Raw genomic sequence first — 14161 nt, forward strand, 5'->3', positions numbered from 1 at the left:
GTCACATGTACACAATTAAATAACTAATACACATCAACATGCAGGTCTAATTAAGCATGGACAAACAGAGCAGAGCATATTGAATCTAAAGGTGGAAAATTCTTCAAAAGGGGGAGGGGGAAGCAAGATTTAATTTTAAGAGGCTATAAGCTTGACTGCTATTAAAACCATCTAAAAGAAATAAAAAGTTTAACGTATCCGAGGATGCTCCTTGGAAACGTAGTTTCAAAGAATATTATGTAACACACTGTTCCCACGCTATCGCAACATTTGAAGAAGTGCACCAGGCAGAATACTTCGGCCAGAATTATCCTTCACTGATGAATGAAAGGTGAACGGCATTTCTCGGCGCAGGAAGTTTTGTAAATGCCATAATGTTACTGATTAAAATTGTCTAAGCGTGTAAGATGCTCATGATTGAGCTTTGTATAACATGTTTTATAAAAAATTTTACTATGATGTATTTTTCAAGCGAACAAGGTTAGTAGATTCCACAGAAAGGTGACCACTCTTTTTGCTGGCGCAAGTTTACACGTTCAACACAGAAAGCGAGAAAAATGTCCATTGGTGCGAGAGTAGCAGAATCTATTAATTATAACGCGCCATACAACCAGGGTCGCTTACATGCCCAACCCAATGTCGAAATTTTTAACAGGTGCTGTACGTTGCAATCGACGCGTGCTCAGTGCACGTCTATAAAAACGAACAGTCAACACTCCCAGTATCATATTGGAGAAGCGTACCAGAGTTCTTCTCCCTTAATTCGAAGTTGCTGGTTAAGATTTTTATCTGGGCCCAAAGAGTGGTTCGTAAACTGATGGGGCTAACTTAGACATGTATTTCTGCTACATCTAAAAGTCCTACAATATATTCGAAGGATTTCAAAATTAAAGCTCTGACTTGAGCCGCCTCTATAGCAGGTATCTTCCACATGTTCATGCTCTTACCTGCACGCCGTCACGAGTGCCCTTATTCAAGTGATATCTTCGTGTAAAAGATGAAAACATCTGGTTGCTCTTGTCCACCGCATGGAGACTGTACGTGTGACCGACTGCATTGCATTATCTATTTGAAAAACTTTTCTTTTTTGTTGCTTTTAATAGCGAGTAGGGCGACGTAACCCTCACAGGCATGCACTGTAAAACTGCACACAAAGACAGCAGAAGTTATATGCGAAATGTCCTCGATGTTGAAATGATAAAGCTCATAGCACATGTGCACCTGTACCGACTGATCGGTTGCTCTGATAAAAAAAAAACTAAAAGAAGGCAAACTATGGAGGTCATGAAGGCTCCACTACTTAATAATCAAACAAGATTTGCTAAGGACAACAATTTTCTATTACCAACTACGGTAAGCACACGGCTCTTTTTGCTTCTTTACAAATTTGGAATAACCTCCCTTCTCATGTCAAGCAATCCCCATCTCTGTCCGGTTTTAAACAACAACTGTTATCTGTATAATCACAATAGTGTCACATAACTTTCAAACAAGTTTTTTTCTTTATATACATACCGCTTTGTTCACATTCAATTCATGAGTGTTTTCATATGCCCGTTGGGAAGATGTATCACTTTGTATATAATTTTCAAATACTTTATTTTAACAATACCGGCCGCGCATGAAATTTTCGAGCTTGTATTGAATTTATACTTTTTTGTTTTTACCATATTGTGTTCGCCGGTTCTGCCTCTTTTGACTGCTTTTGCTGTACCAATAATATTTTTCATAAGTTTATGCATTCATCCATAGGGGGTCCCGATACAGCCTTGAGCTCTGGGACCTCCTTCTGTATTATTTATGTAATACCTGTTTTCATGAATAAACAAACTTCTTCAAGAAAAAATACATCTAGCTTCTAGAGGCTATAAATCAGAAATTTAACTCCACTACGCCTCAGATACGCCTCAGAATATTATAAAGACTCTTTCATAGTCTTACACACTGTTTTATTATTAGCGCGAAAGCACTCAAACAATCATGAGAACCGAGAAATAAAATGGCTGTGAATAACTCCTGATCGCCTCCCCCCATATCGAGACCTCCAAATCATGACGTCAAAGTCTACGTGTACTGGCGCTGGTAATTCAAGCAGTGCTTTCACGCGGTGCCATCAGTTTAACCACAGCACTTCCATACTACCAGTAGCACAACTTCCAATACGGCCCATATAACAAAAAACAAAGGTATTGATTGGTCAAAATTTGGGTATTTATGTATGGTGGTGGGGCCAGCAGCCATTAAAGGAAACCACGTCTAAGTTGCAAACTACCAGATTGTTGACAAATGCACAACCAGCTGGAAAATAAAATCAACAAAAAAGATGCAATGGGAAAAATTATTGAACCTAGGAGCCGTTGAGATTATTAAGGGGGTAAATAAAAAGAGAAGAAGCGATTGTCAGAAGACAGTGGCGGAAATATGAGATAGTTTTTATTCGCCAATTCTTGATGGATCCGCAATGTAAAAGCACCCCAAAATGCATACTAAAGCAAGTCACTTTACGAAGCGGAGTTTCCTGTACTGTCTGATCAAGATCCCCTGATTATACCTACATTGTATCCCAGAGAAATTTAGTGCGAAAGAGCGACTTCACAGGCTCAGATCGACCCAAGAATGTTGTGGCTAGCATATGTTGAGCTCAGGCGAAAAAAAAAAAAAAAACCCTGCAGGGTGGAGATGTTTCAAACCCGGGAATTTCTCGCAGGAAGCGATTAGGTTATTCTTGACCATTTCTGCTCTTTTTTTTATTTATTGCACTCAAAATATACAATATTTATGCAGTAAATGTCAGCCGTTTTAGACTGATGCAAACTGGCTAAAATTCTTTATAAATTTGAAGGACTGAATGAGCAGAAGTCAGTCAGACGCTAGATCGACAACTTCTAACGTTACAGTGTCTTAAAATGTGTACTCTCACACTAGCCGTGCATCAACATCTGCGTGACGCACCGCCATCCAGAATTTGCATATACTATGCAGGCCTAACGCCATTACAAGATCGTATGGAATCATATTCTATCTTTACGTGGCCTTTCGCAAGTTCGTACTCGATGTACGTTAAACTCCTGCATTTGTGCGTGTGCGTGTGCGTGTGTGTGTGTGTGTGTGTGTGTGTGTGTGTGTGTGTGTGTGTGTGTGTGTGTGTGTGTGTGTGTGTGTGTGTGTGTGTGTGTGTGTGTGTGTGTGTGTGTGTGTGTGTGTGTGTGTGTGTGTGTGTGTGTGTGTGTGTGTGTGTGTGTGTGTGTGTGTGTGTGTGTGTGTGTGTGTGTGTGTGTGTGTGTGTGTGTGTGTGTGTGTGTGTGTGTGTGTGTGTGTGTGTGTGTGTGTGTGTGTGTGTGTGTGTGTGTGTGTGTGTGTGTGTGTGTGTGTGTGTGTGTGTGTGTGTGTGTGTGTGTGTGTGTGTGTGTGTGTGTGTGTGTGTGTGTGTACGCGCGTGTGTTTAGTTTGCGTGTGCCCTCTTATAATAACTGGATGGAAGGTTGGTCTTTAAATTCTCACATGTTCGTTCCAGTTAATTATGGGCCCACAAACTCTCACGCAACCAAATAGGGGGTCGGGAATATCAAGTTATGATAATGTTTGCAGAAGCAGTTGGTGTGACACGTCGAAGGCCTTATTAATCATCTAGAAAAAATGGTGTCTATTGGTAAACAATTGATATATTCGATGCAATGTTATGAACGAATTCAGGTGCACACGACAGTCTTGACTGAAAACAACTATTTTCGGCTTTTCTCTGCAGACAACGCATAAAATATTGCAGCGCGCATTCAATTCACTGAATCTTCACAGCAGCACATAACGTTTTATCGTATAATCTTAGAAATTGTCGACGTGTGGAAAGTTAGTTACAAACCTAGGCGTTTCGCAAAATCCACTTTGTGCTATGACCAAGCTTGGTCATAACTACCGGCGAAATATGTATAATAGGTAATCATTTCATAAAGAATTTCATAAACCACTGCGCCACCCCTGCGGGGTGGCGCAGTGTCCTTTGTAACACATCCCAGTAAAACACCGCATCCCAACAATCCAGGAACACGTGCTCAACTGTTTCAGGTTTCCTACATAGTAGACAGTTTGAGCCCCAAGGTACAAAAAGGCCCTTTTCTTCCATCCATGCCATTGACGCCACGTGGAATTCGGTACTTGAGAACTATTAATGATGATTTTCAGCATGACCTCATCATGCTACTGGGCCTTCACAGTATTTGGAGGAGTAGGATGGCTTATAGACACTGTGATGTCGATGCACGATCTGTATATGATTATTTTGTTGAACAAGTGTATAAACTAAAAGAAATTTTGAAGCAGCAAGACGCTGCGGAGGAGGTCTTGAGTCTGATGGGCGAACTTGTGGCAATGAAAGTCCATTAGACACGGTTGTCAGCCAAGGGGCATCGCAGCCAAGATCTTTTATTGATGTATTTGTACCAATTCATGCAATAAAGAAAAAAAAAAAGTCGGGGTGGCGCAGTGGTTACGGCGCTCGACTACTGTTCCCAAGGACGCGGGATCGAATCACGGCCTCGGCGGCCGCTTTTCGATGGAGGCGAAAAGCAAGGCGCCCGTGTGCTGTGCGATGTCAGTGCACGTTAAAGAACCCCAGGTGGTCGAAATTTCCGGAGTCCTCCACTACGGCGTCTGTCATAGCCTGAGTCGCTTGGGACGTTAAACAACACAAACCAACCAACCATAAAGAATCCGTTGTATGTCGGCAGAATAAATTGAAACGTCCAGCCGTAATGTTCTCTGCATTATGTTCCCCATTACTGCATTCAATAAAAAAGTAAACTGAACCTGACAAAGCCGGATAGTTGACGGAATCTGCTTTGTTTGGTTTATATTTTTAGTATAAATTTACAATTTATTTTGTCAGCCCGTGTCATTATAGTTTAACGTCCCGAAGCGAGTAAGAGTTATCAGAGGCGTCGTAGTTGAGGACTCCAGAAATGTCGACCACCTGGGGTTATTTAAAGTACACTGACATCGCATAGTGCACGACCGCCTTTCTTTCGCCTCCATCTAAAAGAGGCCGCCGCAGCTAGGATGCAACCTGTATCCTTGCGATCAGCGTTTGAACGCCGTTACCACTGAGCCACTGCGACATTGAAAACTGAATACTAAAAATCCACATACTCATAATCGAAACAGCTGCTCCTGCACTTTAAACTTTTTGCACTCCGATAAAAGAGAACAAAATGCAGCGGAAATTCCTTTCAACTCAACCTCCGCAAAAAGCAAATATGCCAAGTGGTGACGTCACTACAAGTGAAGTAAAAAATGACCCCAGTTAACTTCCCATGTCCCCATGTCGCTATCCGAAGCACCAACTATGTTGAACGACCTGTGCAGGTAGGCAGGCACAGGGTTCAGAAAACATCAGGGTAGCGTTTCCAGGGCCCGTACCCTAGTACGTGGGCACTGCTGTCGCGGGCTGCGCGTATAATCACTTATGTCACCCCAGTCTCTTTCCGTCATTTGACTGGGAGTGAATTGATATGAAATTTGGCGACCATGCATCGCAGCATGCTTGCACTTAGTAACGAATACGCAGAACGGAAAGGTCAAAGGATGAAGTGGGGCCTTCAGGTTCCCTTATCTGCAGACCGCGCACCTGGCCACTACTGGGAAAAGGCTGCGCACATAACAGTTGTGGCAAGAATATTCAGCCATTCGCCGTCGTTCAGGTGAAATCGGCGAAGGTTTCCGCAAAAAGAGTCCGGAAATTTTCCCTCCCAAGTATTCAGTCAAGGGCGTGGAGCTTTACTCGTTTTACGAATACACCAAGACACACCTCGTAAAAAAACCTAACGTGGGCGGATTGGGAAATTGCCCTGTCAGCTCTGATCTTGCAGCGCAAAGGACTTTGCTTCCGAGAGTTCGGACCAGGGTTTCAGGCAAATGAGTCCCTGACTGGGGACTCGACCAACCGAGACTTAACCCATAATTCATTTTTCTCAAATAACTACTACATTTTGTTGTTTTACTTCCATATATACTTCTGAAACCGGAGCAATTTTAGAAAATTTTCAGCTTGCTCTCTCTCTCGATTGCAACGCGATCAAGAATACGTTCCTACTCGAAGAAAAACCTCTGCCAAAAACGAAAGTCACCCAGAAGCGCCAACAGATGGGGCGGAAGAAAAACACACGCTCTGTGTTTTCTCCCATTTGTTAGCCGTGTTCAATTGTTTCATTACCCATCAACCAGCCCGACTTATCATATCTCGAATTCTCTTATCCGTTGAATTCTCACATCCCTTGAATTCATCCTGTCTGTCATCTGTGGGCACGTCGTCCGCGCGAAATTTCAGAATCTGAAGCGCCGACCTTACTTAATGCCACACGCTTGCTGCATTTACATACACACAAACGCGCACACGCACACACTGAACTAAGCGCCGCAGTGAGAGTCTGTGCAGATTTTCCTGCACGTTTATTGCGCTCAACTTTGGCTTCGTGTGGAAAAAATCGCCAGATTTACTCGAACTGCAGTGCTTTACAAAAATCAGCTTTTTTTTTTCCTCAAAACCTGCTATGGCGTCGTCTTGCTCGGGGCCTCAAACTCTATGTTCGAACTGATTTGCCCACTACAGTAAGTAAACAGTTAATGATCTAGTTCGGTTAATTAGTTTTACAATTATAAGAGATTTTAAGAAAATAGCGCCAGCCATGAACACATTTCTTAGTGGAAACATTATTTTCTATTTTGAAGATTCCGTGTGTGTGTGTGTGTGTGTGTGTGTGTGTGTGTGTGTGTGTGTGTGTGTGTGTGTGTGTGTGTGTGTGTGTGTGTGTGTGTGTGTGTGTGTGTGTGTGTGTGTGTGTGTGTGTGTGTGTGTGTGTGTGTGTGTGTGTGTGTGTGTGTGTGTGTGTGTGTGTGTGTGTGTGTGTGTGTGTGTGTGTGTGTGTGTGTGTGTGTGTGTGTGTGTGTGTGTGTGTGTGTGTGTGTGTGTGTGTGTGTGTGTGTGTGTGTGTGTGTGTGTGTGTGTGTGTGTGTGTGTGTGTGTGTTGTGTGTGTGTGTGTGTGTGTGTGTGTGTGTGTGTGTGTGTGTGTGTGTGTGTGTGTGTGTGTGTGTGTGTGTGTGTGTGTGTGTGTGTGTGTGTGTGTGTGTGTGTGTGTGTGTGTGTGTGTGTGTGTGTGTGTGTGTGTGTGTGTGTGTGTGTGTGTGTGTGTGTGTGTGTGTGTGTGTGTGTGTGTGTGTGTGTGTGTGTGTGTGTGTGTGTGTGTGTGTGTGTGTGTGTGTGTGTGTGTGTGTGTGTGTGTGTGTGTGTGTGTGTGTGTGTGTGTGTGTGTGTGTGTGTGTGTGTGTGTGTGTGTGTGTGTGTGTGTGTGTGTGTGTGTGTGTGTGTGTGTGTGTGTGTGTGTGTGTGTGTGTGTGTGTGTGTGTGTGTGTGTGTGTGTGTGTGTGTGTGTGTGTGTGTGTGTGTGTGTGTGTGTGTGTGTGTGTGTGTGTGTGTGTGTGTGTGTGTGTGTGTGTGTGTGTGTGTGTGTGTGTGTGTGTGTGTGTGTGTGTGTGTGTGTGTGTGTGTGTGTGTGTGTGTGTGTGTGTGTGTGTGTGTGTGTGTGTGTGTGTGTGTGTGTGTGCAGGCACAATTAGTGGTCCATACCGCCCCCTCCCCCCTCCCTTACTCGTTATTACGAGGAATGGAACAAATGGATGCCGTCTGACTTTCTACAACATCCTTGTGGCTCGCTGGCCACCATAGAGAACGAGGAAGCCGCCTTTCCGAAGGGGAGCTTGATGGACATTTGATTACTATTAAGGCGAAAGCCTTCAATCCCTTATGCTGTCGTGGACAAAATGTGTCCCGCTTTTGCGGCGTTCTAATTAGCCGAGGCGGGATGCGTCCCTGCCATCTGCAATGCCACACTTGAACGTACGCCAAGGAACGCCACGCGACAGGAGCGATGGTGTACCGTCCAAACTCTCACTTGCCGGAGGAAGTGCGATAGATACTGCGCCTTTCATTTCGTGTAAACCAATTATAATTACAGGTAGCACTGCAACGAATGCCAACAAGAGGCTAACGATAGTATACAAACTATAGAATAGGAAGGGTAGGCTTTCGCCATTCTCCTCTAAAAAGACATGTCTAAGAAAATCTCTAATCTTTTTTTTTTTTATCCTTTCCAGCGCGCACATCGCTCTAGTATTTTTTTTTTTTTAGAGACTGTCTTCGATACCTGATCGTAGCATTGGGCTTGATTGTTTAAAATCTAACGCTGTAGTGAGTGACATTTTAAAGAAATTACTTCGCAGCCCGTCACTTTGTTGGTCTAAAATTAAAGGTTGTTGGTAGAGAGGCACGAGAGCAGAAAACTCAATTCATCTGTGTGCAAAGCGTGTCCTCGGTACCTTCCAACGGATTAACGCTTTGCGCTGTCCACTGACAGATTGATATTGTCGTAGTTTACAAAACGGCCTAACACAAAAAAATTTATACGTCAAACGCTGATTTCTCATTCTACAAAAAAAAAAGCACTGCGGGCAGTAGGCGGCTTTAGGGGGATGCTAGTCACATCATTCGCCCATCGAGCGCAGCATACTGGGCTTGCGATCTCGCCCCCTGCTAGGCGCCCATCCCCTAAATAATAAGTTGCCCTATTCATAAACTATGTAGTAGCCAATTTCCACGAACCCTCCGAACTAAATAGAACGGGGCGTTGTTCTCTAGCGTTGACCTTCTATTGATATGTTCCCTGGCAATTTTTGAATGGTCCTAACGTTCTTCTTTTCTTTGGAGCGTAAGTGCTGCCAACCAGAGACACAAAAAGTTCAAATCAGAGTTGTCTCGTAAACCGGTGAGCTCTATTATGTATTATGTTTCTCGCAGCCTGTTTGCTTAAGTCAGCTTTCAATTTGTCAGAGACAAGTAGTGCTATCAGCTTGTCATCAGCGCGTGCTTTTGCATAGAATTTTGCGTATCTATTTGCAAATGAGGGCTTTCCAGTCTCAGCCTTTTTTCTTTCTCACGGTCAAAAATCGTCCAGGGTATTACGCCGCTCATAGCGAAAACTCACAGCAAGTGTCCAAGGAAAACTTTCACGTTAAATATCAGCGTAGTTTGTTTCGGTTGTTTAAACGTTGATGTGTTTTTTTTTTTTTTTTTCTCGTGCTTATCAGCCTAGATACCGATGTTCCGTGTCGCATTTGAGTGCACACCCTTTGGCGACCAAATTCACTACCTACCAAGCAGCTTCCCCTCATCATTCCTCGCCAGTCCAGTCTCGCCATCATGAACAAGACATTGAAAATGCGGAGCAGTTTCCGATCGGTCCTAATTCGTGCCCACCATGCAGCCCCTGATGTGTCGAGCTGGGAATGAAATCCCCGGGTCGGCAAGCCGGAACTCGAAGCAAGCAAAAGAGCAGCGGGCACCAAGATTGCAGCCTCCTTCAGCAGGCCTGATAATGCGTGTCAGATGCGGCTTAGCCTTACCACGCGGACAGCGTTGCTCCCGTCCATTTGGCGCAACGAGTTCTCCCGAGGCAGGGTTGCGCCGCAAGTAGCGAGATAAAAACGTTCGCCTTAAGCAGCGTAGTTGGGATGCACCAACGTTAATTTGCAGAGATAGAATTACTTTTTTTTTTTCACTCTTACTTATGAGAGTGTGCTCGAGTACATTAAATACATCACTACAGTCCCACCGAAGAATCAACAGCCAACTGATGAAGCCCACGGCGTTGACAGCATTCTTCAAAAGATCGGCTTTGCTGCTCGTTTTGCTACTCCATGGTTAGTGCTGTTTTCTGAACTTATATTTAACGTTGTCGAAATGCCCGTTGCCTAAGTGAGGCCGATTACAGTTCGAAACATTTTACATAGGACTTGCATAGCATCATCCTATGATGCTTGGTTTTACGAATCTTGACTGGCCACGTAAAAAGCGATAGTTGAAGTTCTTTGTAAGGTAGTTTAATCACTGGCTTATCCTGCCTGTTTACTGGTCACAGGAGTTTGGCGGTACACGTGCCCCGAAATTTTGGAGATTTTCTAAAACCGGGTTTTAAACTTAGTTTTCGTTCATGTTGTTTGGCATCAGGATACAAATAAGTATAACCGCAGATCTCTCAAGACTTCTTGTTTTTTGCTATTATTTTCAAAAACGGGCTTCATTTGTTTTCTTGGGCAGACCTAATTACTCTCTGTGAGCGACAGACGAAGTTCGAAAGCAAAAGTTCGCAACGCATCGGGACCAATATGCTCATAAACATTATCTTATGATATTTCAAAGTTCACTTAATATTTTGCCAAGGAGAAACGCACCCTATTTCTTTTCTATGATAGCCTTAACGGCTCACTGCAAACGCAGGAAAAACTTTAAAAAGAAATATTTCCAGGTATCAAAAGCTTAAATAATTCCTATCAACATGTGTATAAATGTATCTTACAATATCCCAGAGTTGCCTCAGAATTAAATGATGTCCTGGAATCCCGGACTCGCCTCCTATGTCGTGTCCAGCTTTATCGCAATGCAAAAATTAGCTAAAACATAGACTGCGCTGTTTACTTCATGCAGGAACCGCCCTGTATTTTCTTATTTATTGTTGCCCTCTCTTCGTTCAATATATGTTCTGGAGCTTATAACGAATAAAAAATGCAGATGCCTTTTGGAAAACGAAAGGAGTAATAAGAGCAAGGAGAGGGGGGGGGGGGGGGGGGGGGCTGGAAAAGAATGGCGCACAAAAACATATAGTGCAATCTTTTCACTTCGTGCCCAGCAAGGTCGTATACAAATTTTCGAGCAGGCGTGGCAGGGCTAGCGTCTTTCCTAGAGCTTCATTTCTCGGATACTTAATTCTACTTTGCAAATCGAAGGCATGGGCTTCTGCGGAGCCTAAGGTCACTGGTTCGAATTCCCGCTGTTCGGGTTGCATTCATAGAAAGGCAAGTGAGCCCATTAAAAATTTCCTATGATTCGAAATAAATTCAGGTGCGTCACCTTTGCCACCTTTCACTACTAACGTCAGCACCGGGGACATTAATCTTGTCATATTCCCCACCATACCACACCTTGCGCATCCTAGAATACTGCTAAGCTTGCCGCATGTCAGCACATTTGATGTTTTCTTCTGTAAAGAGAAACATTTGTTGGAGGCACTTAGATTTCTCTTAACTGCAGTAAGGCAGAAGCCTTTACTGAGACTGTTTGCATTAATTCGCTGCCTTTTCACCCCTTTCCTTTTTGCTCTTTTTTTCCCTTTCTTATAAAACACTAGGTGTATACTTTACAGACGATATGTCATGGAACGACAATATCATTTCCTTAATTAATAAGCTTCTAGAACAGTTGGTATCATGCGCCGTCATTACTTTAATTTACCTTTCTGTTAACATGCTATTTTATAACTGTTTTGTTCTCGTCTATAATTAACTACGGTTGTCTCATATAGGCGACAACAACAGCTGAAAATATTAACAAACTTACTTTACTAAAGTTCTATATTTTCATCACACCGCTGGTCTTTTTCATACGCACAAAATTATACCAATAAAATCGATGTATAACTGTTTATAATGAAAAAGATGACACCCTGATCAGTCTCGCTGGGTTAGACCAGAACAGTGTATAATGTCCTCAAAGCAGAGAATTGGTATGTCCATAAATGCCACATCAATTAAGGTCAACAAATGATGCAGTACGCGTTACTTACACTCTAAATTAAACGAACTGTACTGCTGTGATAATCTTCCTCTGCAATCAATAACTTTCAAGCAACTTCGCGAAATGTTCACATTGTAGTTTTTTTTTTTCCTAATCCCATTTTTCCTGCTCGTGTCTCTTCATTGTCTGATAATCTCCTCCACTATAATCCTCTAGGGTATTCCTTTTCTAATATATGCATAATATGCAGCAGGTGTGTTCCTTGTTCTTTTTCTCAACATTCAGCATTTTATCATTTATTGTCATGTTTTCTTTTCTTCTGCCGTCTTACTTTTGTTTACCGTCAATGCAGCTCTGTAAAGAGGAAGTCAGGACCCCTCAAGATGTTTATGCCGCTTTTTCCCTAGCTTTCTGGTCACTAATGGTTGCAAATAAACTTTAAACTTTTTTTTATATCTTGCTTATTTTTTTTTCTACTTTTTCCTCTCTTGATTGTGTTCTCTCTTTCTATTCACTATTCTTACCCTTTTATTTTTTGTTTACTGCTTTTTTCCCTTTCTACTGCATTTTTTCCTCTTTTACTCTTCACTCACAGTTTTAGACGATTTAACTCAATGACAAGGCCTAATATTAAAGCTTTGCCACTTCTTGCACGTTTTTTGCATTTTTGACGTATATTTCCGAATTTCAACGTCCGTGGAGTTTTGACATCTGCACACTATATTGACGTCCTTGCCTCTTTTGACGTCGAATGGACTTTTTTCACTCATTATTTAACTAATTGTTCCACACCAACTAAACTTTGCACATACACAGATGTTTCACCTTCTGCCTCATAGAACTATTTTAATTATCAAATTATTCCATTTCTTGACATTGATGGTGTGACACCCTCCGCGGACATAAATATCCTGTCCACACACATGATCTTATAGTGTTTCACTTTAAAATTGCAAGCTAATGGATAATACCCTTAAAATTAGCCCGAGCTTAAGATTACCAGACTACGAATTCCTGGGGATGAATTTGTTAATGAACAATGTCCTTCCACAAAGCGTTTTGAAGCACTTTGGGAAACTTAACTTGCACGCCTTGGGGATGTAGCCTTCTCAGGGTGTGTGTTTAGCGTATAACCAGAGAGCCCAATAACTTTCCGCTATCCGTTTCAGTTCTAGCTCTGTAGCACATGATTCTGCGGAAAGGTTAGTAAATATATACATTATCATCACAACACAGGCAAACAAAAAAAAATTCGAAGAGTACTGTGGAATCTACTCTGGAGAAATGCGAAAGCTGGTGCACACGGTGCATCACGTTTGCGCTCATTATCATTATCAACTAAATGCATCGTTATTATCATTGCTAATGTCGTCATTGTCATTATCACTAACTGCAGCGTCATTGTCATCGCTACTATCTGCCTCACCATAGACAAGGAAAATTATGATATACATTTGATGATCCGGGGTGTGGCCCAGTTGGTTAAAGCGCTTGGCTGGGGATGCAAGGGACGGTGGTTCGATTCCCAATGAAGGAAGGAATTTTATTTTTCTAATGACGTTATGATGACGTCATTTGAAACTGACATCTAAAATGTGACCGGACGATTAACGAACGCCGACAGTATTAGCCATTAAAGGCTTTCGCCTTAATGTTAAAGATCATTGCTGTCACGCCTCGTGCATCAAGGCAGCCTTTTCGTGTGGACCTGCATTGGTTATTTATCTATGGCGAAATCCCGTCGCTGTTGTGTCACATGCTGCTTTTTGTGATCTAGACATTATTACTCAGAACAAACGTAGATAATATCAGCGTGCATACGTGTAATGTTTCCGTGTGAAGTTGAAACGTGCTCCCTGAACGACGCTCTACATGCGAGTAATCAACGCGAGAGAAAACAAATGAGTCCAGTAGCGTATACCCGGATCTTATTTCTAAAAAAAATAGTTTCTCAAACGAGATCTCCTGCCATTAGCTATCTTTCTTTCTTGCACTGCGTGTGTTATCGTTTTTAGCGCTCCTTTGTGAGGCAGTGGTCTTTAAGCATGAAAACAATTTTTAAACCTTTTAAACTCGAACATAACTCCACATTTTTCCTTCAAATTCTAGCAGGCTCTTTGTAGCAATTTGCGTAAAGTTACTTAAGGCAGTAAAGATGCATAGCGAGAGAACACGTGGAAGGCGTCTTCATCCCTAAATGCCCAACATGTCTTTATACCGCGTGCTGATAATCCCAAAGATAGGTGTACATTCCCTTCTGTGTACCGTCTTTGCCAAAAGTAACCAGGCTGCCTGTTTTGCTTCTCGCTTGTATTCTAAAGCCAAAATTGATATCCAGAGGATCCGAACTCATTAAGGAGTAAGGAGAGGTGCTCGTCTTCACTTTGCAGAGATCTAAAAATTAAGATACGGTATGAATTTAGCACCACGCGGCCGAAAAGCAGACCCTGCAGCCTGGTTACTTTTGGCAAAGGCGGTACATTCCCTTTAAGAAAGGAGTTCCCGGTTATGATAGTTACAAAGTCGTCATTGAATGAGCAGACATT

The 14161-nt window shown here is 42.6% G+C and overlaps 1 protein-coding gene across 1 annotated transcript in view; it reads left to right on the top strand.

The window, feature by feature from the left end:
- The first annotated feature begins 9465 nt into the window (after positions 1-9465).
- Positions 9466-14161, top strand: part of LOC146191564 (uncharacterized) — a 107414-nt gene continuing 102718 nt past the window's right edge. Inside the window, exon 1 of the mRNA XM_084602072.1 lies at positions 9466-9745. Within this exon, the coding sequence (XP_084458198.1) occupies positions 9613-9745 (133 nt within the window). The 5' untranslated portion in view covers positions 9466-9612. The remainder of the gene's footprint in view (positions 9746-14161) is intronic.

This window comes from Amblyomma maculatum, chromosome 4 (genome assembly GCF_055883805.1).
Source record: "Amblyomma maculatum isolate TAMU_Amacu chromosome 4, ASM5588380v1, whole genome shotgun sequence".
NCBI lineage: Eukaryota > Metazoa > Arthropoda > Arachnida > Ixodida > Ixodidae > Amblyomma > Amblyomma maculatum.